The sequence below is a fragment of the Erinaceus europaeus genome, chromosome 14, assembly GCF_950295315.1.
Source record: "Erinaceus europaeus chromosome 14, mEriEur2.1, whole genome shotgun sequence".
Taxonomy (NCBI): Eukaryota; Metazoa; Chordata; class Mammalia; order Eulipotyphla; family Erinaceidae; genus Erinaceus; species Erinaceus europaeus.
Window position 1 is genome coordinate 8,536,330 of NC_080175.1, and position 27,062 is coordinate 8,563,391.

General features: G+C 54.2%; 1 protein-coding gene and 1 long non-coding RNA gene across 3 annotated transcripts in view; one reads left to right on the forward strand and one right to left on the reverse strand.

The window, feature by feature from the left end:
- Positions 1 to 27,062, reverse strand: part of GRK5 (G protein-coupled receptor kinase 5) — a 198,915-nt gene that overhangs the window by 14,339 nt on the left and 157,514 nt on the right. For both annotated transcript variants that reach the window (XM_060171191.1, XM_060171192.1), the window contains 5 exons: positions 14,905 to 15,005; positions 12,456 to 12,548; positions 6,034 to 6,097; positions 4,492 to 4,632; positions 1,908 to 2,098 (listed from right to left, as the gene is read on the reverse strand). In XM_060171191.1, the coding sequence (XP_060027174.1) occupies positions 1,908 to 2,098; positions 4,492 to 4,632; positions 6,034 to 6,097; positions 12,456 to 12,548; positions 14,905 to 15,005 (590 nt within the window). The remainder of the gene's footprint in view (positions 1 to 1,907; positions 2,099 to 4,491; positions 4,633 to 6,033; positions 6,098 to 12,455; positions 12,549 to 14,904; positions 15,006 to 27,062) is intronic.
- LOC132532731 (uncharacterized) lies at positions 12,514 to 16,822 on the forward strand. Its single transcript, XR_009544629.1, has 3 exons — positions 12,514 to 12,570; positions 14,788 to 15,026; positions 16,132 to 16,822. It is a non-coding gene; the product is annotated as an uncharacterized LOC132532731 (long non-coding RNA).

Consider the following 27,062-nt stretch of genomic DNA (forward strand, 5'->3'; position numbering starts at 1 on the left):
GGGTTTGAGCAGCGGAAGGTTTCCGTCTTGAGAGACACTTTCCAGGTTCACCTGAATAAAAACAAAAACCTAAATTGGGGTCTCTGCCACAGCTGCAGAGTGTGTGGCTAGGGTCTGGGGCGCCCCCACTAGGTGGCAGTTCTGAGAATACAGATTGCAATATTCAGAACCTGCTGTATTTGGGGATCTGCCCCAAAGAACCCTGCCTTCCTGGTCCTTCTCCCAGTGGTCATTCTCCTTCCAGTTTTGGAATCTTTCTCTAGGAGAAAGTCCAGGGTCCTGATCAGAAGTGGACCAGTCCACAGCAGAAGGCATTTTAATGCTCAGAGCTTTCTGCTTCAAGGAAACATTACAAAAGTCTGATGTGAGGGGCCGGCGGTGGCGTACCTGGTTGAGTGTCTCTCTCCCTCTCTATTACTCCCCTTCCCTCTCGATCTGGCTGTCTCTATCCAATAAATAAACAGATAATAAAGAGAGAGAGAGAGAGAGAGAGAGAGAGAGGGGAGAAAAAGCTGGCAGGGCCTTGGTGGGACTAGTATGCTATCTTCCAGTTGCTAAACTTTACATCTCACATGACCTTTTCCCTTTGCAGACCTTTTCTTTAAAATGCCACTTTTGTTAGGAAATTAATTATAAAAAAAAGGAATTAGGTGTTCAAAGTCAAAAAAGCAAAAAGAAATGCCTTTTTAGAGAATGCTTTGATCTCAATCCATCATTTTGTAGCACGTCCCAGGACTTAGTGCTCATCACGATCAGTGCACAAGATAAAGCTTGTCTCTCCCCGCTAATCCAAAACTATCTCTTTAATGCCATTGATATATGGAAGATCTGGAAGACTGAAAACAATAATAAAACCCAATGTTTCCAGATTTTTAAAAAAGATAGATGATGGTGGAAATCACTTTGTTGGAGCAAGTCAGTTCCACTGGCTGCGTTAAAAGTGTGATGCACAGAGAGGGGCTGAGAGATGACTGACCCAACAGAGCACACACTTCGTCATGCCCGAGGATCCGGGTTTGAGCCCCCGACCACCACATGAGGACAAACACATGAGGAAGCTTCAGGAAAAGCAGTGCTGTGGTGTCTTCCTTCCTTTTCTCTGCCTCTCATCCTCTTTCTCTCACAATCTTTCTGAAGAGACAGCTATCTGCCAGCAGTGGAGGGACTGTGCAGGCAGCGTTCCAGAGATGCTCCTGGTGGCCCAAAGTGACAAAGGGTAGTGGGGTTCTTCAGTTTTAAATCATTTGCCGTTTCCACACTGAATGGACTATTTCAGATGCCTTAACGGCGTGCTGGTCAGCTAACCCAGCATCTGACATACGCGTGATGCCACTGAGTTGACTCTCCAGCCTAATTTTTCATCTACTTATATATTTAAGAGAGAGAGGTAGAGAGAGAGAGAGAGAGAGAGAGAGAGAGGGATGGAGGGAGAGAGACCAGAGCACCATTCCATCATTCATGGACATCCCTGGGTGCTGTCTTTGGTGCAGAGGCTTGAACTCAGGATCGCACATGTGTGAAGGTGTGCACTCTACCTGCTGAGGGGAGGGGGTAATAGAGAGGGAGAGAGACAGAGAGACACCTGCAGCCCTGCTTGACCCACCAGATGTCTTTGTTCGATGTGGAGGTGCGTGCATGTATACAGACACGCACACACACACACACACACACACACACACACAGAGATCTTTCCAGATTCCTCGTAGGGGGCTGTGAGGAGCTTCCAGCAGCTGGACCCCAGGCCTGGCTGGGCTCTGCTTGTGAGTGGGAATCCTTCTGGAATCTTCCCCATGCGTGGCCTGCTCACTCACCTGGCTCGCTCGGCCCCAATTGGTGCCTCAGGGCCGGGAAGGGCTGCCCTCTGCCCACCGGGGCGCCCTGGGGATGGCCGGCGGGCCGAGACTCACCTGTAGACGGTGTTCTCGCGGTGCAGGTCCTCCAAGCCGCACAGGATCTCGGCCGCGTAGAACAAGGCCCGCTCCTCCTGGAAGCCGGGGTTCCCCATGTTGTAGATGTGGAACTTGAGGTCACCCCCGTTCATGATGGTCAGGACCAGGCACAGGGCGTCCTTGGTCTCATAGGCGTAGGCCAGGCTCACCTGCGGCGGGGAAAGGGCCAGACCCACCGGCACGGCCTCAAGTGAACAAGCTGTGGCTGAGAGCAGATGTCACCATGTGCAAGGACCCAGGTTCAAGCCCCCAGTGCCTGCCTGCAGGGGAAACTTCACGAGCGGCGAGGCAGGGCTGCAGGTGTCTCTGTCTCTCTTCCTCTCTGTCTCCCCTTTCTCTTTAATTATCTCGGTCTTGTCAAATAATTAATTAAATCATCATGGAAGGGAAGAAGGAAAGAAAGGAGTGGGGGAGGACGGGTGGGTCTCACCTGACTCAGGATACAGACCCCCAGTGCTGGGGCATGGACTGATAGAGTTTCTGGCCAGGCTGACATTTCAAAACAGTTTAAAATCTGAGCTGGAGGTAAACCGTAGCCCTTAGACTTTGGATTAAGATTTCAGCATGTGAAAAGGCTGGAGGTCTAGCTGCCAGCCACTTTGCTTAAGAAGATCAATACAGGGACTGGGCGGTGGCACGTTCGGTTGAGCGCACATATCACTATACACAGGGACCTGGGTTCAAGACCCCCGACCCCCCCGCCACCACCGATGCTGGTGGGGAAGCTTCACAAGCAGTGAAGCAAATCTGCAGGTGTCTGTCTCCTTCCACTCTCCATTTCTTTGTCCTATCAGAAAAGGAAGGAAGGAAGGAAGGAAGGAAGGAAGGAAGGAAGGAAGGAAGGAAGGAAGGAATTAGTCATACTGGCACTGAGCCTCAGCAATAACCCTGATGACAAAAATGATAATAAAAAATAATAGATAAATAAATAAATAAGGCCTCTGCTTTATTCCAGGTAAGGAGACAAAAACAAACTTTTCTCTCCACACCTAGCACCTGAGTAAAACAGGAGCTACTTTGCTGCAGACAGACTTCTGCCTCTGCTTACGCGAAAGACCCCACTGAAAAGCGGTCACGAGCAGTGAACTCCCGCGTAGCTGGGGACAGCGGGTTTTCTGTTGACTTGTCCTCCTATGTCTCACTTCCGGGGCAGTTGGTTCTTTTTACTTTTTACTTCCCTTGCTGACCCACCCTTCCTCCTTCCTTTCTTTCTCGCTTCCTTCCTTTCCCTTTCTCTTTTTCTCCCTCCCTTCCTCTCTCTCTCTTTCTTTCCCTTTCTTTCTTCCTTTCTTTCTTTCTTTCTTTCTTTCTTTCTTTCTTTCTTTCTTTCTTTCTTTCTTTCTTTCTTTCTTCCTCTCTTTCACCACCAGGGTTATCACTGGGGCTCAGTGCCTGCACAATAAACCCACCACCCCTGCTGGCCATTTTTCCTTTTTTCACCTCCAGGGTCATTACTGGGGCTCGGTGCCTGCACTGGAATCCACTGCTCCTGGAGGCTATTTTGTCTCTCTTGTTACCCTTGTTGTTTATTGTTGTTGTTATTATTATTGTTGCCATTGTTGTTGGCTAGGACAGAGAGAAATTGAGAGAGGATGGGAAGACAGAGAGGGGGAGAGAGAAAAAGACACCTGCAGACCTGCTTCACCGCCTGTGAAGCGACTCTCCTGCAGGTGGGGAGCCGGGGGCTCCAACCGGGATCCTTATGCCGGTCCTTGCACTTCACACCGTGTGTGCTTAACCTGCTGCATTACCGCCCCCCCATTTTTCTTTTTATTTTCCCTTTTCTTGCTTTATTAGATAAGATAGAAATTGAGAGGGGTGGTGTGGGGGCAGAGATAGAGAGGGAGAGAGAAAGAGAGACACCTGCAGACCTGCTTCACCGCTTATGACGCTTCCCCCCTGCAGGTGGGGGCCAGAGGCTGGAATCCAGGTCCTTGTGCATGTAACACGTGCACTCAACCAGGTGCGCTCCCACCCGCCACCACCTTGGTGACTGAAATGCTGGCACCTCTTCTCCTCGCTCCTCCCTCTGGGAGGACTCCTAGGGCCTGGGTCCCAGCCTCCCTGGCCTGCTCTGAGCTGTGCCTGGCTGGTCTCCGCTCCAAAAGCCCCTCAGACCTACGTTTGCTTGTCTCAAACACCCAGGAGCACCGGATGACACCGAGGGCAGGTCTGGGTGCTGCCTGCTATGTCCTCTCCTCCTCCTCAGGGCCTCGTAGTTGGGGGGACTTGTGTTTGTGTGTGTATGTGTGGTGGGGGGTGGGTTCAGTGGCTCCCTGCCACCCCGTGTGGCTGGTGAGGGGGGTGCACACCTTTCCTGAAGGGGCTCCAGGTTGGGAGGTCAAGACAGGAGGGACTCGTGTCTGCAAGTTTCTACCTGCTCCTTCCGCCCACCACCAGGTGGGGTCACCCGTTAGGGCGGCAGAGATGCCACAGGACGCCAGCCTCTGGCCGGAAGACAGAGTTGGCCTCGGGAGGGGTCTCGCTCCCCAACTTGCTCCCTTGCTCCCCGGGGACCAGCCCACTGGGGCTGGTCGCTCACCACAAAGCGGCTGTTGACCTTCTCCAGGATCTGCTTCTCGTTCAGGGCCATGGACTCGCCCTTCCGCTTCTTGATGCGCTTCTTCTCCAGGCGCTTGCAGGCGTACATCTTCCCCGTGGCCCGCACCTGACACGCGCACACCTGCGGCCGCAATGCTGAGTCTCAGGCCTGGGGCCCCAGGGGGGCAGCACCAGCTAGGCCTGGCCTCGGGGTATTGCCGGCATCACTGAACGCTGCTGAGGCTCAGCTTTGCCTGCCCCCACCCAAAAGGGGGCTCATGGGCCTGGGAAATAGCTCATCTGGGCAGTGTGCTGCTGTGCCATGTGCCTGGCCTGGGTACAAGCCTGGCCCCTGCTGCACTGAAATAAGTTCCGGTGCTGTGGTCTCTCTCTCTCTATCTCTCTCCCCCTCTCTGCCTGTCTCTATAAAAAAAAATAACAAAATAGAATAAAATGGGACCCACAAGGCTAGCCTCAGTCTTGGGAAGATGAGCTAAAGAAGAGCAGAAGCACTAAGAGTATCTCCCTGTCAGATGGCTCAAGTCCTTCTGTCCACCAGCTGAGGGTCCCCCTCGGGGCCCTGCACTTCCCCCATCTCCCCACCAGGGGGCACACGACCAAGTTGCTGACTGGAAACCAGCTTGGAAGGAAGGCTTTGGGTCCCTCTAGAATGGACAGAAAAGGTGAGCAGGGTACAGAAACTTTTCACCGAAAACAGGAGTGTTGGGCGGTGGGGAGGAGGGGTGTGGATAGCTCAGCTGGTTGGGCTCCAGGAGGAGATCCCAGTTCAGGCCCCGGGGCTGTGTGCAGCCAAGCAGTGCTCTGTCTTTTCTCGTTTGTTCGTGTGAAAATCTCTCACCCTCTTGAAATAAGTAAAATCTTCAGTAGAATCTTTAGAGGGCCTGGTGATGGTGCACCCAGTTTGGGTTAAGCCCTGGTCCCTACCTGCGGGGGGAAGCTTCAGTAAGGCAGCACTGCACGTGTCTCTGTGTTGGTTTCTCTCTCTTTTCCCCTGCCCTCTCAATTTCTCTTTGTCATGATCAAATAAAATAAAGTTAAAAAAGAAATTAATCTGGCTGGAGTTGGTGTACTGCACCAAGAGTTAATGTCCTGAAACATGATGGCAGAGGAGAACCTAGTGGGGGTTGTATTGTTACGTGGAAAACTAAGAAATGTTATACACGTACAAACTATTGTATTTACTGTCGGCTGTAAAACATTAATCCCCCGATAAAGAAATTTTTGAAAATGTTATGCATGTACAAACTACTGTATTTACTGTCAACTGTAAAACATTAATCCCCCAATAAAGAAATCATAAATAAATAAATAAACCTGGGCGGGGGTAGATAGCATAATGGTTGTGCAAAGAGACTTTCAAGCCTGAGGCTCTGAAGTTCCAGGTTCAATCCCTTCACTGCCACAAGCCAGAACTGAGCAGTGCTCTGGATAAAAATAAATAAATAAATAAATCTTTAAAATATAATAAAATAAAATCAATCTTCAAGAAGAAAAAAAGACAGGAAACGTGTGTGTCACTCACCTCGCCAAAACCACCTTTCCCGAGGACTCGGTACTGCCGGAAGGTGTTTTTGGTTACCGGTTGCCTAGGAGAGGGATAAGCAAGATTTCCAGCTTGGTGAAAAGATGGAGGATCCAAAACAGAGATCAACAGCAGCAGCTCAGCTCCCAGACCTTCAAGCCATGCACCCCAGGGTCATCCCTGCAGATGGGGCTCTCTGGGACTTCCCCTGGAGCTGGAGGGTGGACAGGGGGCTCCTGTCCTCCGGGAAAAACTTGGTCACCATGTGTTCACCTTGCACTTCCCAAGATGCTAATCTCGGGACTGAATGCAGAAGACAGCTGTCCTCCATGGAACCCCAACCTCTGAGGTTCCTGCCTTTCCTTTGTCTACCTCAGAGGTTGGGGTTCCACAGAGGACACGGGATCACAGCTCTGTCGCTCCTGCACACCTGGGCCTGGCCAGCAGGTGGGCTCCCTTCCCTCCCCTGGGAACCTGGGCCATTCCTTCTTGTGGCTGCCCCCAAGACCTGACCTGGCAGAACCCCCAGGGATTAAACTCTAACATGTAAGTCTGGTGGACTACCATCACACATTTCTTTGGCCCAGAATGGAGGAGACACACACACACACACACACGAGAGAGAGAGAGAGAGACAGAGAGAGAGAGAGAGAGAGATGCCTTGTGCCTTCTCACTCCTGTGATTATCGTAGGAGTTTTTGTCATTCTTATTTGCTTCTGGCTTGTTGGGAGTTTTTTGTTTGTTTGTTTTTTTCTGGACTTCTGTCCTCATTCATTTTTGAAATGTTTCTCTTCGATTTGGCCACAATATCTGGTGTCTTTTGAAATTTATATCCTGGTGTATCTATTCACATATTGCATAAACTAGTCTCTGGACCCCGACACCAGTCACCTTTGGTGTGTATCAGGAGTGGGTGGAGCTGTTATTTTATTGATGACACCACTGCCTGTGGCTAAGTGAGTTTCTAAAGAAATCCGGGTTGTATTTTGTCAAGTTTGTTGTTTGTTGTTTCTAGTTTTACAGGACAGCAATCTGAAATGGCCCTGCTCTACGGTCATGCTGGGTTTGGTTTAGAACAATCAGCTTGGGGCCAGGGAAACAGCTCAGCCTGAGAGCACAGGACTTGAACACCTGAGGCCCTGGAGGGCCCAGGTTCAACCTCCTATACCACCTTACTCTGGGCAAAGCTGAACAGGTATTCTGACTGATGGCGGTACTGGGACTTGAACTTGGTATCTCAGTGCCTCAAGCATGAGAGTCTTTTGCAGAGCTACTGTCTTGTCTCCCCTAAGCCCAACTGATAAGTATTTAAAGCCAGTTTCCAAGAACTTATTGAAGCTGTGAGGACTTCCTGTACAAATACACACACATCTCCATTTCCAGGTTCATTGCATCATTCGCACAAGTCCAGACATGGGGCTAGGAGATAGCTCAGCATCAGAGTGCAGGACTTGCACACCTGAGGACCCAGTGTGCTCAAATCCAGTCCCTGGCACCACCACATGCTACAGAAGAGCAACACTCTGTTCTCTTTCTTAAAGATCAACCAACCAACCAACCAAACAGCCATCCAAACAACCAGCCAAGCAGCCAATCCTTTTGTAATGCTTTGGACACAAACTAAATATCTGTTGACCAGTGAATGGTTTGAAGCCAGCAGCCCTGGCAATGTCCAGCTGGCTCTCCCAGAGGAGTCCTGAGCATGTCCTGCTCGCCCGCACCCCACCCACCCCACCCCGTCCCCCAACCCAATTGCCCCAGGAGTCCTAACCTGGACAGAAATGGGAGGAAGAGTGAACTGGCCCAAAGAACTGGCTGAGTTCCAGAAAGATGCTCAAGATTCTGGACACCTCTGGTCACCTGGAAGCTTGCTTATTTATTTATTTATTTATTTATTTATTTATTTATTGCCACCAGGCTTATTGCTGGGGTTCAGCGCCTGCATGATGAAATCCACTGTACCTGGAAACCAATTCTTCCTTTTTATTTTTAATTTTTTAAATTTTTATTTAATTTTTTTGCCTCCAGGGTTATTGCTGGGGCTCAGTGCCTGCACCATGAATCCACTGCTGCTGGAGGCCATTTTCCCCCCTTTTGTTGTCCTTGTTGTTGTAGCCTTGTTGTGGTTATTATTGTTGTTGATGTCACTTGTTGTTGGATAGGACAGAGAGAAATGGAGAGAGGAGGGGAAGACAGAGAGGGAGAGAGAAAGACAGACGCCTGCAGACCTGCTTCACTGCCTGTGAAGAGACTCCCCTGCAGGTGGGTAGCTGGGGGCTCGAACTGTGATCCTTAAGCCGGTCCTTGTGCTTTGTGCCATGTGCGCTTAACCCGCTGCGCTACCGACCGACCCCCTTTAATTTATTTTTATAGGACAAAGAGATATTGAGAGGGGAGGGGAGCAGAGAGAAAGAGAGCATTTGAATACCTGCTTCACTGCTCTTGAAGTATAACCTTTGCAGGTGGGGAGCAGGGCCTTGAACCTGGGTCCTTGCACACAGCAACATGTGTGCTCAGCCAGTGCCCCACTGCCCAGCCCCCTGCAGCTCTTCAATAAGTTTTCCTTGGACATCCTTCTGGAGGTCACAACCTCGGCACAGCACTGTCCCCTAGGACGGCTTTGGGAGCCCACAGGACATTGTGCCCTGACCCTCTCCCTCCACCCTCCCTTCTCTCCGGAGCTCGGGATCTGGGTGGATGGGACAGGGGCTGGGGGAGACCTGTCGTGGCTCCATGAACCCACACGCAGCACTGAGCTGGTGGTGTAGGATAGCCAGAGAACAAACACTTGTGGGTCTGACCGCAGAGCTGCTCTGCTGGTGAGTGAATGTAACACAATTTCCCAGGAATTCCTTGGTTAACCTTGGGAGGGAAAAACCTCTCAGTGTTTCAACAGTCCACACCACCCACCAAGATCTTGTCACGAAAACAGAGTGAGCAGAAGGAGGAAGAAGGATGGGAGGGGAACTGTAGGGTTAGCCTTCCGGGCTCCAATTTGGCGCTCTCAGAAGGCATAGCTTCAGGTACCAGGTGGTAACGCACCAGGTTAAGCGCACATGGTGCAAAGCACAAGGATCCCGGTTTGAACCCCGGCTTCCCACCTGCAGGGGAGTCTCTTCACAAGAGGTGGAGCAGGTCTGCAGGTGTCTATCTTTCTCTCCCTCTTTCTATTTTTCCCCTCCTCTCTCAACTTCTCTCTGTCCTATCCAACAACAGCAACAATAATAATAGCAGTAACAATAATAATAGCAACAGCAATGATAACAGCAACAACGGAAAAAAGATGGCCACCAGGAGTAGTGGATTCGTAGCGCAGGCAGTGAGCCCCAGAAATAACCCTGGTGGCAAAAAAAAAAAAAAAAAAAAAAGGCACACAGTTTCTGGGAGTCAGCACCTGGAACGGACCTCTGCCTCTCCACCTGTCTGTTTTATGGGTGAACCTGTGGTCACAGAAGCATCTTGGTATGTATGTGTAGAATGTTGGAGAACTCCTGATTTCTTGATAAATCCCTGAGCTATAATGCCTGTTATTTCTCTGCTGAACTATTTCCTTAGTTACCACCACTACTTATTAGAACCAGGTAAGTCAGAAGTTCTCTGCTTCTCTGTGCTTCCTGTGTCCTTTGTCTCAGGGATGTTTGGCTAAATCTGGGTGAATACAGATAAATGGGTCGAAAGGTCCTTCAGCTTAACAGGCTTTATCTGATGTCCTTGAGTGAAGCCTACAGCCTTGGGGTAAGGTCAGGAGTTACAGAGCAAACACAGAATCTGACATAATCACTAGAATTGGAGACATGTCTGATATAGCATGGTCTTCATACTAGGAGAGAGATAATTCTATTATGCATGCCCCTAAGATGTCTATGTATACCTTTAAGATGTTTATACTTGGGGAGTCAGACGGTGGCGCAGCAGGTTAAGCACAGGTGGTGCAAAGAACAAGGACCGGCATAAGGATCCCGGTTCGAGCCCCCGGCTCCCCACCTGCAAGGGAACTGCTTCACAAGTGGTGAAGCAGGTCTGCAAGTGTCTGTCTTTCTCTCTCCCTCTCTGTCTTCCCCTCCTCTCCCCATTTCTCTCAGTCCTATCCAACAACAACAACATCAACAACCACAACGATGTTAAACAACAAGGGCAACAAAAAAGGGAAAATAAATAAATATTTTAAAAAATGTTTATACTTGACATAGCTATATGCACACATGCCCAGTAAATACAGGAAGGGAGAGGCCGTGCAGGCCATGTAGCAGAACCTGACTGTGAGATGTAGGCCATGTGTCCACCACTCTATCCCCTCTTTTCTCTCACGACTAATGGGATACTGAAGTTTATTTCTCAACCCTGAGACACAAACGAAGCTCTACTCCCCTGTATCCAGAGAGCCCCTGCGAGGTCATTCTATAGGTGTGTTTGTTTGTGCTTGTGTTTTGTTTCTGACTAGAGCTCTGCTCTGGCCCTTGGGAGTGTCAGGGATCGAACCCAGGACCTCTCACACGCAAGTCTTGTGCACTACCTCTGCCCCACCTCCCTGATCCTCTAAACAATTCTACTGGAACAGGAAAGGAGGGATTTGAATGAATGAACGTGGGTCTGGGCTCCAGCCTCAGCCAGACATTGCTGTGTGACCACAGGCCCACCCCCCAACCTCTCTGAGCTGGGCATCTTCAGCAAAGCAGAGGATAGAAAGGGCTCTTTGGAAGCTGCTCTCTCTCTGAACCTCTGTGTGGGTGTCACATGTCATCATGAGAGCGCCAGGGATGAGATGAACCCCCTGGGGGTGTCTCTACAGCAGCCCCTCAAGCATCTTTGTGTGAGGATGCTGATGACTAAGCATGTGCATCAGTCATCTCCCGGGCCTTGTGCTGTGTGCCACCTGTCACATCCTCAGCCAAGCCCGCAGGGTGTCCTTATCCCCGTCACATGTGATGAGCTGAGGCATGGGGAGCTGACCGCCCTGCCCTGGGCCCCTTGGGAAGGAGCAGCACCGGACACTGGGCTCCCTGCCTCCTCTGCCCCTCCCGGAGCCCTGCAGCGGCCCCATGGGTGGTCAGTGGGCCAGCAGAAGAGGCCATCGATGGGGACACGGGCCCCACTAGGCAGTGGCTGCACAGCAGGGTGGAGACTTCTGAGCTTCCTGAAGTGGGATGCTGGGGTTGAGGGCAGCTCTGAGGGGGAGACTCTGTCTGCCTAAGTGGCCATGGGGTCTTACCAGCAGAGGAGTTGATGTGTGAACAGTCTCTCTCTTCCCCTCTCTCTCTCAGATACAGTCTCTTTCCCTCTCTCTCTTTCTCTTGCTCTCTCTAATATAGCCAGACACACACACACACACACACACACACACACTCTCTCTCTCTCTCTTCTAGGACATCACACAAGGATAGTTTCACTGCTCCTTATTCAGACAGACAGACAGAGAGGAAGAGGCCTCACAGCACTGGGGCTTCCCACGGTGCCAACAACACCTCCTGTGTGGTGCCAGGTCTTGAACTTGGGCACCCAACCCCATGACCAAGCTCTCTAGCTCTGCTTGCTCTCTAATGTGGCATCAGGGTGGCCTCCCCAGCCCCATTTTTAAATCCATTCATTATACTTAAAAGGAGAAGAGAAAGGAGAGAGAAGCAGAGATACAGAGACACCAAAGCATCACTCCACCATCCACGGTGCTCCCGCTGGTGATCCCACATGGCTCTAGGGACTGAACCCTTGGCCTCCACCACGGTGAGATGTGCGGTCTCCCCACGGAGCCCTCTCTGGGCTTCAGGGATCCAGCTTTGGGACAGAAGCCCTGGAATCTCCTCTCAGGGGAAGGCTGTCATCTCTTCTCAGCCGGGGGCATCACCTCGGGCTGCTCTGCTGGTGTTCCGGGCAATGAGCCCCTCTGGCTCTCCTTCCCACACGGGGACAGAGGCCATAGGGTACACAAAGGGAAGGGGACGCTGCGTGAGAGGGAGAATCCTGCTCCCGCCTGGACAGGAGCTGGGAGGAGGGAACTGGCAGGGTGTGTGTGTGTGGGGGGGGGGGGTTGGGGGGGTGGACAGGAGTTTCAGGGCTGGGAGCTGGGGGGTAGCCAGGCAGGAGAAGAGACGACCCTCCCTCAGAAATAGCAGTGCTCTGGCGTCCAGAAATCCCTCTCCTGGTAATTTCTAAGAACGGGCTCTCAAAAGTGTGTGCACATGGGTGTGCACAGCTATCTGCTATTTAGGGACGTGTGCACACAGCAGCCCCCCGTGCCTGTCAGGATGCAGTGAGGCCCAGTCACACACCCAAGAATTCCCAGGGACAGGAACCCGGAGAAGAAAGATCCAGGCATATCCCGGTGTTTGTGGGCCCACAGGGTGAGTGAGCCGGAGCGGGAGCGTGGCTGGTGAGTGCAGGGGGGCAGGCGAAGCTGCAGGGGGCGCTGTGGGACGGGCGGGCTCACCTCTCCAGCCACTTCCACTGCAGAAAGCGGTCGAAGTACATGCTGTCCAGGTACTCGTGGAAGGGCTCCCCCTGCAGGTAGTCGTGGACAGACCTGGCTCGGAGGGAACAGGCAGGTGAGCAACAGCTCTGGGGGACTCCAGGGCCTCCACACCGACACCAGGAGAAGCTGGAGTCCCCCCGCCCCAGCTCGCCGTAGCCTTTCCTGGGCCCCCGCAACGCCCCATGCTGTTACAGGTTCTGGGGTGCAGCTGTGAGCCCACAGCTGGCACTTGAGGGGGACCCCACCCCAAGGCCAAGGTCGTGTAAGAGGTCCCCAGGGACCCTGGGGCTAAGTCCGGGCAGAGGAAGCCATGGGGGTTGGGGCTCTGAGTCGCTAGGGGTAGAGTGGGGTCAGCCCCGCAGGCCCAAGCTCTGCATTTGCTCCAGGAGCGGGGAGCCTCTGGAGCCAGTAAGCCCTGCAGTGGACCCTCCGGCCAGCCTTAGGAAGGGACAGTGCTGCCCCATCTGGCTGAGGACTGGGGGCTTGGGGGAGGGGGGACATGAGGGAGGTGGGGTCCTGCCAGATCTAAAATCAGGACGGCCCAGGATCAGGGCTGGGGTTAGGTCAGGGATAGGATCAGGGCTGGGGTTAGGTCAGGGATAGGATCAGGGCTGGGGTTAGGTCAGGAATAGGATCAGGGCTGGGGTTAGGGTCAGGGATAGGATCAGGGCCGGGGTTAGGTCAGGGATAGGATCAGGGCTGGGGTTAGGTCAGGGATAGGATCAGGGCCGGGGTTAGGTCAGGGATAGGATCAGGGCTGGGGTTAGGGTCAGGGATAGGATCAGGGTCAGGGTTAGGTCAGGGATAGGATCAGGGCCGGGGTTAGGTCAGGGATAGGATCAGGGCTGGGGTTAGGGTGAGGGATAGGATCAGGGCTGGGGTTAGGTCAGGGATAGGATCAGTGCTGGGGTTAGGGTCAGGGATAGGATCAGGGTGAGGGATAGGATCAGGGCCGGGGTTAGGTCAGGGATAGGATCAGGGCTGAGGTTAGGGTCAGGGATAGGATCAGGGCTGGGGTTAGGTCAGGGATAGGATCAGGGCTGGGGTTAGGGTGAGGGATAGGATCAGGGCTGGGGTTAGGTCAGGTATAGGATCAGGGCTGGGGTTAGGGTGAGGGATAGGATCAGGGTCTGTGTCAGTGTCAGGGATAGGATCAGGGTCTGTGTCAGTGTCAGGGATAGGATCAGGGTCTGTGTCAGTGTCAGGGATAGGATCAGGGTCTGTGTCAGTGTCAGGGATAGGATCAGGGCTGGGGTAAGGGTGAGGGATAGGATCAGGGCTGGGGTTAGGTCAGGTATAGGATCAGGGCCTGGGTTAGTGTGAGGGATAGGATCAGGGTCTGTGTCAGTGTCAGGGATAGGATCAGGGTCTGTGTCAGTGTCAGGCATAGGATCAGGGCCGGGGTTAGTGTCAGGGATAGGAATAGGGCTGGTGTTAGGGTCAGGGGTGGGATCAGGTCCATGGTTTTGGTCTGGGATAGGATCAGTTCAGGTTCAGGGCCTTGGCCAGGGTCAGGGTCAGGGCTGGGGTCAGGATCATGGTCAGGCCCAGAATCCCTCTGTTAAGAGGCAGTGCCTCATGTAAGACAGGGTGGTCCCTTTTTGCCCCCGCCATGCTCATCTCATCTCCACCTTCCCTGCTCTCCTCACGGGGGGCGGGGGGGGTTGCTGTCTTCTCCTCTTCCCTTCTCACCCTCCCAACACTATTATAAGCTCACTACAAGTGGGACCCAATTCAAACTGGTGCCTGCCACGCACACAGCACCCAGCTGGGATGGACACAGTCAGGGGCAGAGAGCCTCGGGGTGACCTGGCAGTGGGCAGCAGCTGACATGCAGCTGTGTGTCTGTGCATGTCTGCATGTGTGTGTGTGTGCATGTCTACATCCGAGTCTGTGGTGCACATACATGTCGTATGTACGCACGCTTGTGTGCACATATGCTCGTGCATGTGGCTTTTGTCTGTGGTGGGTGGGTACATGTGTGTTTGTGCCTCTGCATGTTTACATGCATGGTGCGCATGTGTGTGAGTGCTGCGTTCACAGAGACACGGCTAGCTAGGCTGATTGGGTGGACTTGGGGGCTTTACTGACGGTCTCAGCCACCCACCTGTGCTGCCCTCATGGGGCCCCGCAGGCTGGTGACAGGGAGACGGGGGGGTGGGGGAGCTGTGTTCTCAGCTTGGGCCGGTGGCAGCGGAGGACACAGGGAGCCCTGGGGAGCATTTCCAAACCACACAGCCACCTGAGAGCCACTGGCTGTCATGCCCTCACGGGGAGATGTTTTTCTTAGACCTGGTGCCCCGCTATCTGTCTCTCTGTGGCTGAAACCCACACACAGCTGGTGGCAGGGCTGATACTGCAGGACTGGATCCCTCCCTCCCCAGACTCGGGGCCAGGGGGCACTTACTGGACACAGGCAGCGAAGACGTCCTTACAGGGCTGCTTAAGGAGCTTCTCCTCCGTCTGCGAGGCCAGCTCCCTGCCGACTTGCGTGATGAAGCCTGGAGACTGGAGGGAGAGAGAGCAGAGGTGTGTGTGTGTGGCAGGCGGGGACAGCAGGGGAGGGGCAGGGTGAACCCACCTAGTGTGGGCGGGACACACACACACACACACACACACTCACGCACGTGCTCGAGGTCTGCTAATGGACGCACCCAGGTTCAGTGTTATGCTTATCTGCTGTCCGTGGAAAGGAATGTCTTCGTGTCAGTGTTGGGGGGTCGGAACAGGCAGAGTGAGGGGAACCTCAGTGCGGAGGGGAGAGCGGAAGCTCTGGAGCCACTGGTCCTGGGTTCCAAGCCCACTCTGATGTTCAGAGCTGGGAGGCTGGCTCTGCCCACTCAGCTGGTAAGCAGGAAGGGGGCTGTGGACAGCTTCTCTGGGGTGAGGTGGCGAGTGACATCAGACCCTAGGCCCTAGTTCTGGCCTTTGCCTAGGGAGCCACCTCCAGGTCACTGTCCTGACGAAGCCTCCAGCATTGAGGGGACACCCTGTGCACCCCAGGCTCCCCAGCAGCTGCAGCTAACCCTCTACTTCCCACCAGAAGATGGCTAAGAAAACTATGTCAGTGGCGGGGCACGTCGGAAAGACGGGGCACCACAGGCCTCTCCGCCAGAAACCTGTGGCTTGTCTTTTGTTCCCGTTGTCCTGAAAGTCCAGCCTCCTTGTCTCCCCCCTCTTTTCTCCCACAATCCCAGCTTCCTAAGAGACTCCCTTGCCTCTCTCCTGAGCTGCCCTCTCACAGGGAGTCCTTGGGGTGCTCCATTGGGGGGGGCAGCTGTGAAGAGAGATGCTCTTCTTTATTTTTTAAAAATATTTATTTATTCCCTTTTGTTGTCCTTGAGACGCTCTTCTTTTAACACATCATTACCCCTCTCTCTTTTTTAAGGATTTACAAAATATTTTTTAGCTTTTATTTATTTTATAGGACAGAGAGAAATTGAGAGGGAAAGGGGATGGAGGAGAGACAGAGAGACACCTGCATTGCTGCTTCACCACTCATGAAGTTCCCCCCCCCCTGCAGGTGGGGACCAGGGACTTGAACCCAGGTCCTTGTTCATGGTAACACATGCACTGAATCAGGTGTGCCACCGCCTGGCCCCCCACATAATTTTCTCTTTTTATCTCCACCCAGGCTCTGCGAGGAGGTGCTATGACTTGGTTCACCTCACTGGAGGGTCAAGCAATTTGCTCCAGGTCACCTGAACAGTGGTGGCAGAGAGAGGATTTGAACCCTGGCTCCCAGGACACCCCGAGACTCAGCCTCAGCCCTCAGAAGTCCAGGGCACTGTGAGAGGTGCTGGGCAGAGGTGGTAAGGCTGGGGGGACCTTACCACAGGGCAGTCACAGGTCTGGCCATTGGACGCTGCCCAAAGCCCCCATGGGGTGGCGGAGCTGTGATGGTGGCATCTGCTCCAACCCGCATGGGTGTGAACACAGACTCCGTCTCCACAGGGAGAGTCCTGTGATTCCAACCAAACGCCCTTTCAAGTCGCTCCAGGAAGTGACGCTTTTGCCAATAAGGGGACCAGAAACTATGGGCCAGCTTGTGGGGGCTGCTATATCCAAACTCGCCAGCAGGGGGAGCCACTGCCCCAAAGGCCTTTCTTTGAGACCTGTGGTCAGTAGACAGAACGGAACTGAATCCACTCCTCCCCTCCAGGCCAAAGTGCTGGGTCGGCTCCCCCAGTGAGGGCCCCCCAAGGTGCATCACATGAGAGAAGCAACCCCCACCCACACACATCCCACTGCACCTACCATATTCCAGGGTCCCAGCAACCACAGTCCCTGAGACTCCCAATAAAATGGTTTAAAAGAAGAAAGAGGGGCCAGGAGGTGGCGCACCTGGTCGACTGCACTTGGCACAATGTGCAAGGGTCAGGGTTCAAGCCCCCGGCAGTGAAGCCGTGCTGCAGGGGTCTCTCCTTTACTCCCATCTCTTTCTCCCCCTTCCCTCTTGATTTCTCTGTTTCTGCCCAATAAGTAGTAAACAAAATATTATGATAATAATACACTTTTTTTTTAAAGAAAGAATCCTTTGGATAGTCTCCTACTTCCGGTAAGCTTCTTTCACCACAGCAGAGGATGAGCTTGTACCTGGGTTGTGTACAAGGCACAGAAGTGCATTACGCAGGCAAGCTATGTCGCCAGCCTGATCCCCTACTTTCTTTTTTTTTTTTTCCCCTCCAGGGTGATTGCTGGGCTCGGTGCCTGCACCATGAATCTACTGCTCCTGGAGGCCATTTTCCCCCCCCTTTTTTGTTGCAGCCTCGTTGTGGTTATTATTATTGCCATTGTTGATGTTGTTCATTGTTGGGTAGGACAGAGAGAAATGGAGAGAGGAGGAGAAGACAGAGGGGGGGAGAGAAAGACAGACACCTGCAGACCTGCTTCACCGCCTGTGAAGCGATTCCCCTGCATGTGGGGAGCTGGGGGCTCGAACCGGGATCCTTACGCCGGTCCTTGCGCTTTGCGCCACATGAGTTTAACCCACTGCGCCACCGCCCGACCCCCGATGATCCCCTACTTTCTAACCCCCCAGAGAGGGGCCCCAGAGCCCTCTGAAGGGACACTTCCCCATTCGGTCAGTGGGTGGTCCGTCACCTCTCCCTTTGTCTTCACGGGAGGGTGTGACTTAGCTTTAGCTTCCAAGGCAGCTTTGAAGCACATGCGTGGAATCAGCTATGAGTGGTTGGTGTTCCCAGGACCAGAGAGAGGACTGGGAACAGGGTTTCTCTGCGGAGGGCCTCTTGAATGGCCAGTTTTCTGAGGGTCTTGGGCACTGATGCCACCCAGCCGGTCAACCTCATGGCGACTGATCAACCCCAAAAAATCCCCAGAAAGGACAGGATGTCCACCGCCCCTCCCACTGTCCCCATGGGCAGCTCCCAGGAGAGCGCTGTGCTCCCCTCTGGAGAGGAGGAGCTGACTCCTCAGGACCTGTGTGTTGCAGGGACCAACCTTCAGTCCCTAAGTCACCCCCAGAGCAAGGAAACCTGCCCCTCACCCGGAAGCCTGGGACAGGTGGCTTCAGAGCCTGGGAGCTTTGTTCTGTGAGTTTCTGCGTGTGACAGGCACCTACCACCCGCCAAAGAGAGAGAGAACTTGCTACACATAGGACCTTGGGGAGCACTTGTAGGACTTGGGGAGCACCCCAACTCCATCTGAGAGTAGACTTAGTAGGGGGTTGCTGTGTGGGGACTCCTCCCCACGGGAATCTTCCAGAACGCCTGTCCCTTCTCCTCATCTGATACTCCTGGCTCTGCCTCAGCAGGTTCTGGGCCTGGGGCCCCTCCTGCCATGTCAGTAACAAAAGGGGGGGGCTGCATGGGGCCTGCCTGGATGGGGCAAGGCCACACCCCACTGCAAACGTCAGGGGGAACCCTCCACCACCATGTGGGCTGCGCACTGGCTCTCCTCAGTAAGCCCCTCTCCTTCCTTTTGTCCTTATTACATAGCTCCCCTCAATTAGGTCCCCAAGACCAGATGCCCCCACCCTCGGCTCCCCAAAGCCCTCACACACAGCACTGATGACTAGCGATGCAGAGCATGGAGACCAGGGTAATCGAGGGCAGCTGGAGAGGGCAGGAGAGGGTGAGGGCGTAGACCTGGCCTGGGTGTGGAGTCCCCTCCCCCACCAGAGGGGGCTTGGCTGCACCTAGGAAATGTAGGCTGGATCTCCCTGCCCCATATGTATCTGCCTAAAGTCACCTCTGGTACTGGGCAGGGGGATAGGCCCTGCCCAGCTCTGTGACATAACTCATCCACGGGGGTTGGGGGGTGGGGGGGTGGAGCCCTGGTGCTCAGGCCGCAGGTCCCACTGGGTCCCGTAGGCAGATGGCCCAGATGACATCAGCAGGGGCTGCCTCTCAGGCCTGGAGCGTGGCCTTGGAGATGGCAGGGACCTCATGGGAGCTGGTCCCAGGACCTGAGGGTGAAGGTGAGGTGGACAGCGGGGGTTGGGGTACACGGGGATGGCGTGGGGGCTGCTCGGTGGAGGACCTTGCTAGGGGTTTAGCAAGCAGGAACAAGACAAGACTCTCTCTTGGGCTGCTCACCACCCACACCCCAAGACTGAAACCGCCTGCCCCATGGGTGGCACCGAGGCCTGGGTGCCTGCACCTGCTCTCCCCTGTGGTGGCTGTCAGGAGGGTGACCCACAGGCCGGGAGCTTGCTCCAGAGTCCCCTCCCAGCTTCAAGTCTCTTGTGTGAAGGCACTGGACAGAGCAGTGCACGTGGCTGTGTTCTCAGCCACCGATGTCTACAAACTGAGGCCCTGGGGTGGCCCTTGGAACCTTCTGGAAACATACCCTCTCCTACAGCAGACTCAGAAGCAGGACAGGAAAGCCACAGAGGACTCACCTGATTCAAAGAGCTCGCAGCACATGGGACACTGAGGGAGGGGACCGAAGGCCCCCACCACACAGCCGACTCATGGGGAGCCTGATGGCACAGACGGGTGGGGGGCTGGAGACTTGGGCTGCCCTGTACAGAGGAGTCTACAGAAGGAGCCACAGGAGGGAACCCACAGCTGCCCTGTACAGAGGAGTCTACAGAAGGAGCCACAGGAGGGAACCCACAGCTGCCCTGTACAGAGGGGTCTACGGAAGGAGCCACAGGAGGGAACCCACAGCTGCCCTGTACAGAGGAGTCTACGGAAGGAGCCACAGGAGGGAACCCACAGCTGCCTGTACAGAGGAGTCTACAGAAGGAGCCACAGGAGGGAACCCACAGCTGCCCTGTACAGAGGGGTCTACGGAAGGAGCCACAGGAGGGAACCCACAGCTGCCCTGTACAGAGGAGTCTACAGAAGGAGCCACAGGAGGGAACCCACAGCTGCCCTGTACAGAGGAGTCTACAGAGTCAGGGCTCCTCAGCCCCAGGGCAGCTGCATCTCAAAGGTTTTATTTGTTCTGCTTTGTGGCTGGTGCAAGGGATCGAACCCAGAGCCGTGTATACAGGAGGCAGGCCCTGGCCTGGAGCTCTCCCTGGAAGTGTGAGCCCCAGTGGGGAAGGCAGCTCCACTGGCCACCAAGAATCTGACTGTCCAGGTCATAGGACCCCCCACCCAGTGCGGTCCAAGCCCTCAGCCTCCTCTCCCCATGCCCAAGCTGGCTGGTCCAGTATCCCAAGAACCAACTCAGCACAGTACCGCTGGTGGCGGTGAGCAGGAGAAAGCAAGGCCAGCTGGAGGTGGGTGCAAGGCTTTGTGTCAACCCCCAACCCTGGCCCAGAAAGACCCCTGCTGGTACAGCCAGATGACAGGGAGGACACTCTGGACTCCAGGGGAGAGAACAGCAGCCTGCCAGCCTCTTCCAACTTCCCTCCTCCTGCCTCTTTCTCCTTCTCCTCCATCTTCGCATCCATTTCTTCCTAACAAAAATTTTTTATTATTGTTATTTATTTATTGGATAGAGAAAGAGAGAAATCAAGAGGGAGAGAGTGATAAAGAAGAAGAGAGAGAGAGACACCTGCAGCCCTGCCTCACCACTCTCAAAGCTTTCCCCCTGCAGGTGGCCACCAGGGCCTTAAGCCCAGGGCCCCGCACATTGTGACATGTGCTCTCAAGCAGGTGCACCACCACCTGGCCCCTCCACCTCCTCCTTTTTCTTAAAAAAAAAAAAAAAATTATTTATTTATTTATTTATTCCCTTTTGTTGCCCTTCTTGTTTTATTATTGTAGCTATTATTGTTGTCATTGATGTCGTCATTGTTGGATAGGACAGAGAGAAATGGAGAGAGGAGGGGAAGACAGAGAGGGGAGAGAAAGACAGACACCTGCAGACCTGCTTCACTGCCTGTGGAGCGACTCCCCTGCAGGTGGAGAGCCAGGGGCTCGAACTGGGATCCTTATGCTGGTCCTTGCGCTTTGTGCCATGTGTGCTTAACCCGCTGTGCCATCGCCTGACTCCCCTCCCCTCCCCTCCCAGTTCTGTAAACTTCACTTCCACAAAAACCTGGGTCTCCCCTGCCTCTGCAGACAGCTCTCAGTCTCAATGGAACCTTCTCCAGGAGAACCCCGGGACCCCAACCTCCACCTGAGGCTCCAGTTCAATCCCAGGAACCTCATGTGCCAGAGTGGATCCCTAGTCTCTTCTCTCTCTCTCTCAGTAAAATCAATCTTAAAAAATAAAAAGACCCCCAGTCCCAGGGGCTCCTGTAGATGCAGGGTGAGGTGAGCACGATCAGGGCTGTCCACTGCCACTCAGACGGGAGCCCCCCACCCCAACCCGACCCCCAGCAGTACTACTGCTCTCATTGGGGGTCGCTGGCAGTCCTGCCAGGCCAGGGGACAGTCAGGTGTCATCCTAATGGTAGAGTCACGGTGGGGTGACATCTGCCTGGAGTCCCGGGCTCTGGGACGGGGGAGGGATTCACATGAGGACCCCCCTGACCAGCTGGCCTCACCCAGGGAAGGCAGCCATGGTTGCGGGGGGGGGGGCAGCCTCATGCCCCCCCCCCCCAGTAGGCAGAGCTCAGAGAGGCGACTTCAGCAAATACAGATGGCCCAGGTGACGGGGTGAGGGGACAGCAAAAGAATCCTTCATCACACACACATCTTCTGACAAGACTGGCACTCTGGAGGGATCCATTCTTTCTAGGGCAAATCTTTTGCAAAGAGTGTTTTTTTAAAGATGTATTTATTTCATGAGAGGGCAGAGAGAGAGACCAGTACACGCATGGATCTGGCATAGCCTGTGACAACCAGGGATCAAACCCAAGGCCTCAGGCATACAAGTCCTGTTCCCTCTCTCCTGAGCCTTGTCCCCCCGCTAAATTCTGTATCTTGCTAAATTCTGTTCCAAGATGCATTTCTTTCTTTCTCCAAGAAAAAAAAGAATCTCTTTTCATGTATGGGCTGGTGGGGATTGAGCCTGAAGCCTCAGGCTTGCAGCCCCCGTGCTCCAGTGCTGAGTTCCGCCTGACCCTCGCCCAGGGCAACAGTCACTAACCTTCCAGAAGATACGAGCAGACTAGGACCTCCAAGGTCTCAACCCCTATTTCCTCTGCTGTCCATGTGGCTTCACAGAGACGAGGGTGAAAGAACTGAGCAGTCAGGAGGTGAGAGAAGCCAGAGCTAAGTGGGGGCAGCGGGGAGCCAGGGTCCTGGGAGCCGGGCACTATTAATGAGGGAGGAACGGAAGTGGACCAGGCCCCAGCCCTGACCTTGACTTCTGACGTCAAGACAAGAAGGGAGGAATTGACCAAATGGAAAGCCCCAGATCAGAAGTGAGAGCTGGGTGCACGCACGCCGCCTGCACGATAATCCACAGTGTGTGAGGGGAGGGGACTCTGCTTACACTGGTGGGGTGCCGGCTCTCAGGCCCTGGAACCCCGTTGGGATGGGAGGGAGGGTGGGGGTTTGCCTTGCAAGGGGTTCGGACCCTACTGGGCTCTGGGTCTGGATCTGCGCAGCTGCGGGCAGCCACCTAGGAGTGGGGCTCGAGTCCGAAAGGGCCAGTGCAGAATGTCTAAGGTGGGGCATGTCCCTCGCTCGTTCTTGGTGCCACCAAGGCCAGGACTTGTCACCTTCTGGCACACCTATCGCCCATCTAGTCCACACCTTCCAAACTCGCTTGGATCGGACACCATGCTGGAAAAATCTTGGAATTAGAAGCATTTTCTCTTGGGGAGATTCTGATTAAGAGGACAGCCCCCCACATACACACAGGGAGAGGGGCTCAAGAGTGAATGGGACACCCCCCCTAAGATTCAGGGTGTTTAAACCAATCCCCAGTGTGTCCACCTGTGATATCCTTTCTCTGTGCAAGGCCAGCAGAGGGACAGGGTTTCTGGAGTGACTGGTGGCCCTGGGTGCAGTGTCCCTGGGTCGGGGAGGGGGGTTTCCTGAGGGCAGGAAGCCTGGACTAAAGGCCTGTCTCAGCAACACCGCCACCCCCACCACCAATGAGATACATTCAGAGCCGGAAACACTCCACACCCTGGGGAGGGGGTGGCAGAACCAGCTGGCTCCAGGGGCATCAAAGGGACACCCCAAGTTCTGACCCACAAGGTCACCAGAAAAGAAAGGCCCCCCGGGGCTTGCTGAGGAGTCTCAGCGGCTCTTCCGCCTGGAGGACCCTGGAGGGTGCCGGGAAGGAATCAGGCCGCAGCAAAAAAGGTTCCGTTGTCCAGGAAGTGTTGGGGGTGGGGGGCAGGCGTCACTGTGCATCCATCTGAAAGCCAGCTAAGCGGTCATTAGCCGCGCCCTCAGGGCAGGAGAGGATGCTGAGGACACAGCAGGATGTGGAAGTGACATCCAGGCTCATCAGGGGACAGGACGGACAGCCAGCAGGGAGGGCCGTGCCAGGACACAGGCCTACCTGCCCTCTGGACTCGCTCAGCCCGTGGAGGCTGAGTGGAGGCGGAGGGATTGGGCTGTGGTTAATTTTGGGGATGACGCCAGGGAGGAGCATGATGACAGGCTCCGGAGTCAGGCAGGCTGGGGCCAAGGCTTCCCTGGTGGCTGCTGTGCTGCTTTGACTGTGACAGGATAGTGGCCTGGAGGTGGCTCCCCGGCTGAGCCCCTGCATATGGGGGTGCTGCACAGATGGTGTCCTCTCTCTCATTGAAAGGGGGAAAAAAAGTCTGCTGGCATTGGAGCTCCAATGACAACCACCCGTGAGTGCGGACGGGCGCGCGCACGCGCGCGCGCGCACACACACACACACACACACACCTTGAGTCATTCATTTTCAAAGTGTGAAATTAAATGGTTTTAATTATAGTCTTAATCACAATCAACTTTTGCCCCCAGATTTCAACACCCCCTAAGAAAAGAAATTCTGGACCCATTCGGCAGTAACCCACAGGCCCGTGAGACAGTACAAACAAGGTCCTGGGCGGTAGCGCAGCGGGTTAGGTACATACGGTGCAAAGCGCAAGGACCAGCGCAAGAATCCTGGTTGAGCCCCCAGCTCCCCACCTGCGGGGTGTGTGTGTGTGTGTGTGTGTGTGTGTGTGTGTGTCACTTCACAGGCAGTGAAGCAGGTTTGCAGGTGTCTGTCTTTCTCTGCCTCTCTCTGTCTTCCCCTCTTCTCTCAATTTCTCTCTGTCCTATCCAACAATAACAGCTATAACAACAATAACAGTAACAACCACAACAAGGGCAATACCAAGGGCAACAAAATGTGAAAAATGGCCTCTAGGAGCAGTGGATTCACAGAGCTGGCACTAAGCCCCATCGATAACCTTGGAGGCAAAAAAAAAAAAAGAGATAGCATAAACAATCAAATGAGATCAAGGGCAAAGCCTGTAGCACCTTGCAGCATTTTTTTTCCTTATATGGTCACCGGGATTATCACTGGTGCCTGCAGACTCCACTGTTCCATCTTCTTTGATAAAAGGAGAGAGAGAGAGAGAGAGAGAGAGAGAGAGAGAATGAGACAGAGAGAGAGATTGGCAGGGAAACACTGCAGTACTGTTCTACCAATCATTGTTTCCCCACAGCAAGTGGGAACTGGGGGCTTGAACCTGGATCTTCACCCTTTACCTTGTGAGGGTGCAGGTGCTGAATTAACACGGCTTTTTCTTGTCTCTTCCACACACACCCCCCCCACACACACACAAGAATTCATGTCTGTGTGGGTTAGGAGCCTGTGGCCAGCAGCAGATGCTAGGTGTTTAGAACACGGGGGGGGGGGGGGGGGGGGGGATGAGGGCCTTGGGGTGTCAACCAACCAGCGGGTGGGAGAGGGGAGGGAGTTGGCCGCCTCCCCTGTGGCCTGCTCCCCCAGTCACTGGCCCAGAGCTGTGAAAGCCCCACGGGGATGTTCTGGACTGCTCTTCCCAGCCCTACTAGCTTCATGATCCGGCCTTGCCTTGGGCCTCAGTTTCCTCATGCAGGGAACAAGGGGTTCGGCTTAGCTCAGTGCTTTATTTTTGTTTTTTGATAGAGGGAGGGAGAGAGAGAGAGACCGACCACAGCACTGAAGTGGGGGGCCAGGCTCAAACTTGGGTCATGCACATGGCATTGCAACACACTATCCAACTGAGCTATTTCGCCGGCCCTTGGCGCAGAGACTTTCTTTTAATATTAATTTATTTACTTTAGTTGCCACCGGGGTTATGACTAGGGCTTAGCGCCTGTGCGATGAATCTGCTGCTCCCGGAGGCCTTCTCCCCACCCCCTTTATTTGGCTTTAAAACAGGGTTCTGTGGAGACTCAGAGCTCTCCTCTCAACCAGGACCTGGGGGTGGTTTTGGGGGGTACTGACTCAGCCTCCCCCTCACCGGACAGCCAAGCTGGGGTCTCCTGGAGCCCCGGGGCACAGAATGGGGATGACCTGGGCACATCTGTCCCTTTCACGTGCTGCTTGGAACCCCAGACCCGGCTTTTCACCTCTGCTCAGGTCAACACCCTCTGCTCTGTCTGCCAGAACCTGGAACAGTGTCCCCAGCCTGTTGTCCTCCCATGAGTTCAGGGGTCAGAGGTTAGAGGTCAACTCAGAAGCCATCTTCCCTTGAACCCCTGTGGAGTCGGGTCTGGCTTTGGTGTGTGTGGGGTCCCTACATCCTGGTTTTCCTCACTTCCTGCCCCCCCTCCCCACGCCTTTCAGAAAGAATATGATTGAGAAGAAAAACATTGGATTGAGACAGGAACTTCCTGGGGAGCTCTGGACAACTGTGGGGGTGGGGTAGGGGGGCAGAGAGAGGAATTCAAAATAAATAAAGGCACATTTGTGCTCTCTGGGTGAGGGAGAGGGCGCTGGCTTTTATTGAGCAATTACTGTGTGTGGTGGGACTCTGCGTTCCCTGTCCTGCTCAGCGGTCACAGCAACTGTCTGGAACGACAGGAAGTGGGGCTTGGAGAGGTGACTCCCTACACTCCCCCTAGGACCAGGCAGGTACTTGAACCTGTGACTCTCTGAGCCCCCGAGCCAGTCGTCGTCCCCTCCTTCACAGCACATGCCTGCTCCCCCCATGACCAGGATGGGGGGGGGGGGGCGCCGGCTCTCACACCTTGTGACAGAGATATAACCCAGCCCCGGCATGGCTCTGACTGTGCCAACATGTGCTGGGGGCTTCATTTGATTTTTATTTTGCCACCAGGGTTATTGCTGAGGTTCTTTGCCTATACAGTGCCACTATTTTGGGAGGGAGAGAGAGACAGAGAGAGAGAGAGAGAGAGACTTGTAGCACTGCTTTACCACTTTTTTTAAAAAAATATTTATTTATTTCCTTTTGTTGCACTTGTTGTTTTTTGTTGTTGTGGTTATTATTGTTGTCGTCATTGTTGGATAGTACAGAGAGAAATGGAGAGAGGAAGGGAAGACAGAGGGGGAGAGAAAGACAGACACCTGCAGACCTGCTTCACCACCTGTGAAGCGACTCCCCTGCAGGTGGGGAGCCAGGGGCTCAAACCGGGATCCTTATGCCGGTCCTTGTGCTTTGCACCAAGTGCGCTCAACCCACTGCGCTACTGCCTGACTCCCGCTTTACCACTCTTGAAACTTCCCCCCTGCAGGTGGGGACTAGGGGCTCGAACCTGGGTCCTTGTACATGGTGATGTGTACTCTACCAGGTGCAACACCACCCAGCCCCTATTCTAAGAACTTTATTTCATTCATTCATTCATTCTTTTATTCATTCACTTGTTTTTTTTTTCATTTATTTATTTACTTTTTTCTTTCTTACTTGATAGGACAGAGGGGAATTAAGGGGGTGGGAGATAGAGAAGGAGAGACAGAGACACCTGCAGACCTGCTTCACTGCTCCTGAAGTCCCCCCCCCCCCCCCGCCCAGGTGGGGAGTGGGGGCTCGAACCTGGGTCCTTGCGCTTGGTGACATGTGAGCTCAACTGGGTGTGCCACTGCCTTGCCCCTGTTTATTTATTTACTTTATTGCCACTAGGGTTACTACTGGGACTCAGCTCACTCCTGGCTGGCTTTTGTTTTTAGTGTCAGAGAGAAACTGAGAGGGGAGGGAGAAATCAAGAGGGAGACAGAGAGAGAGACACCTGCAGACCTGCTTCACCACTCATGAAGCTCCCCCTACAGGTGGGGATGAGGGCTTGAACCCAGGTGCAGTACCACCCGGCCCCTGTTCTGAGGACTTTAAATAGT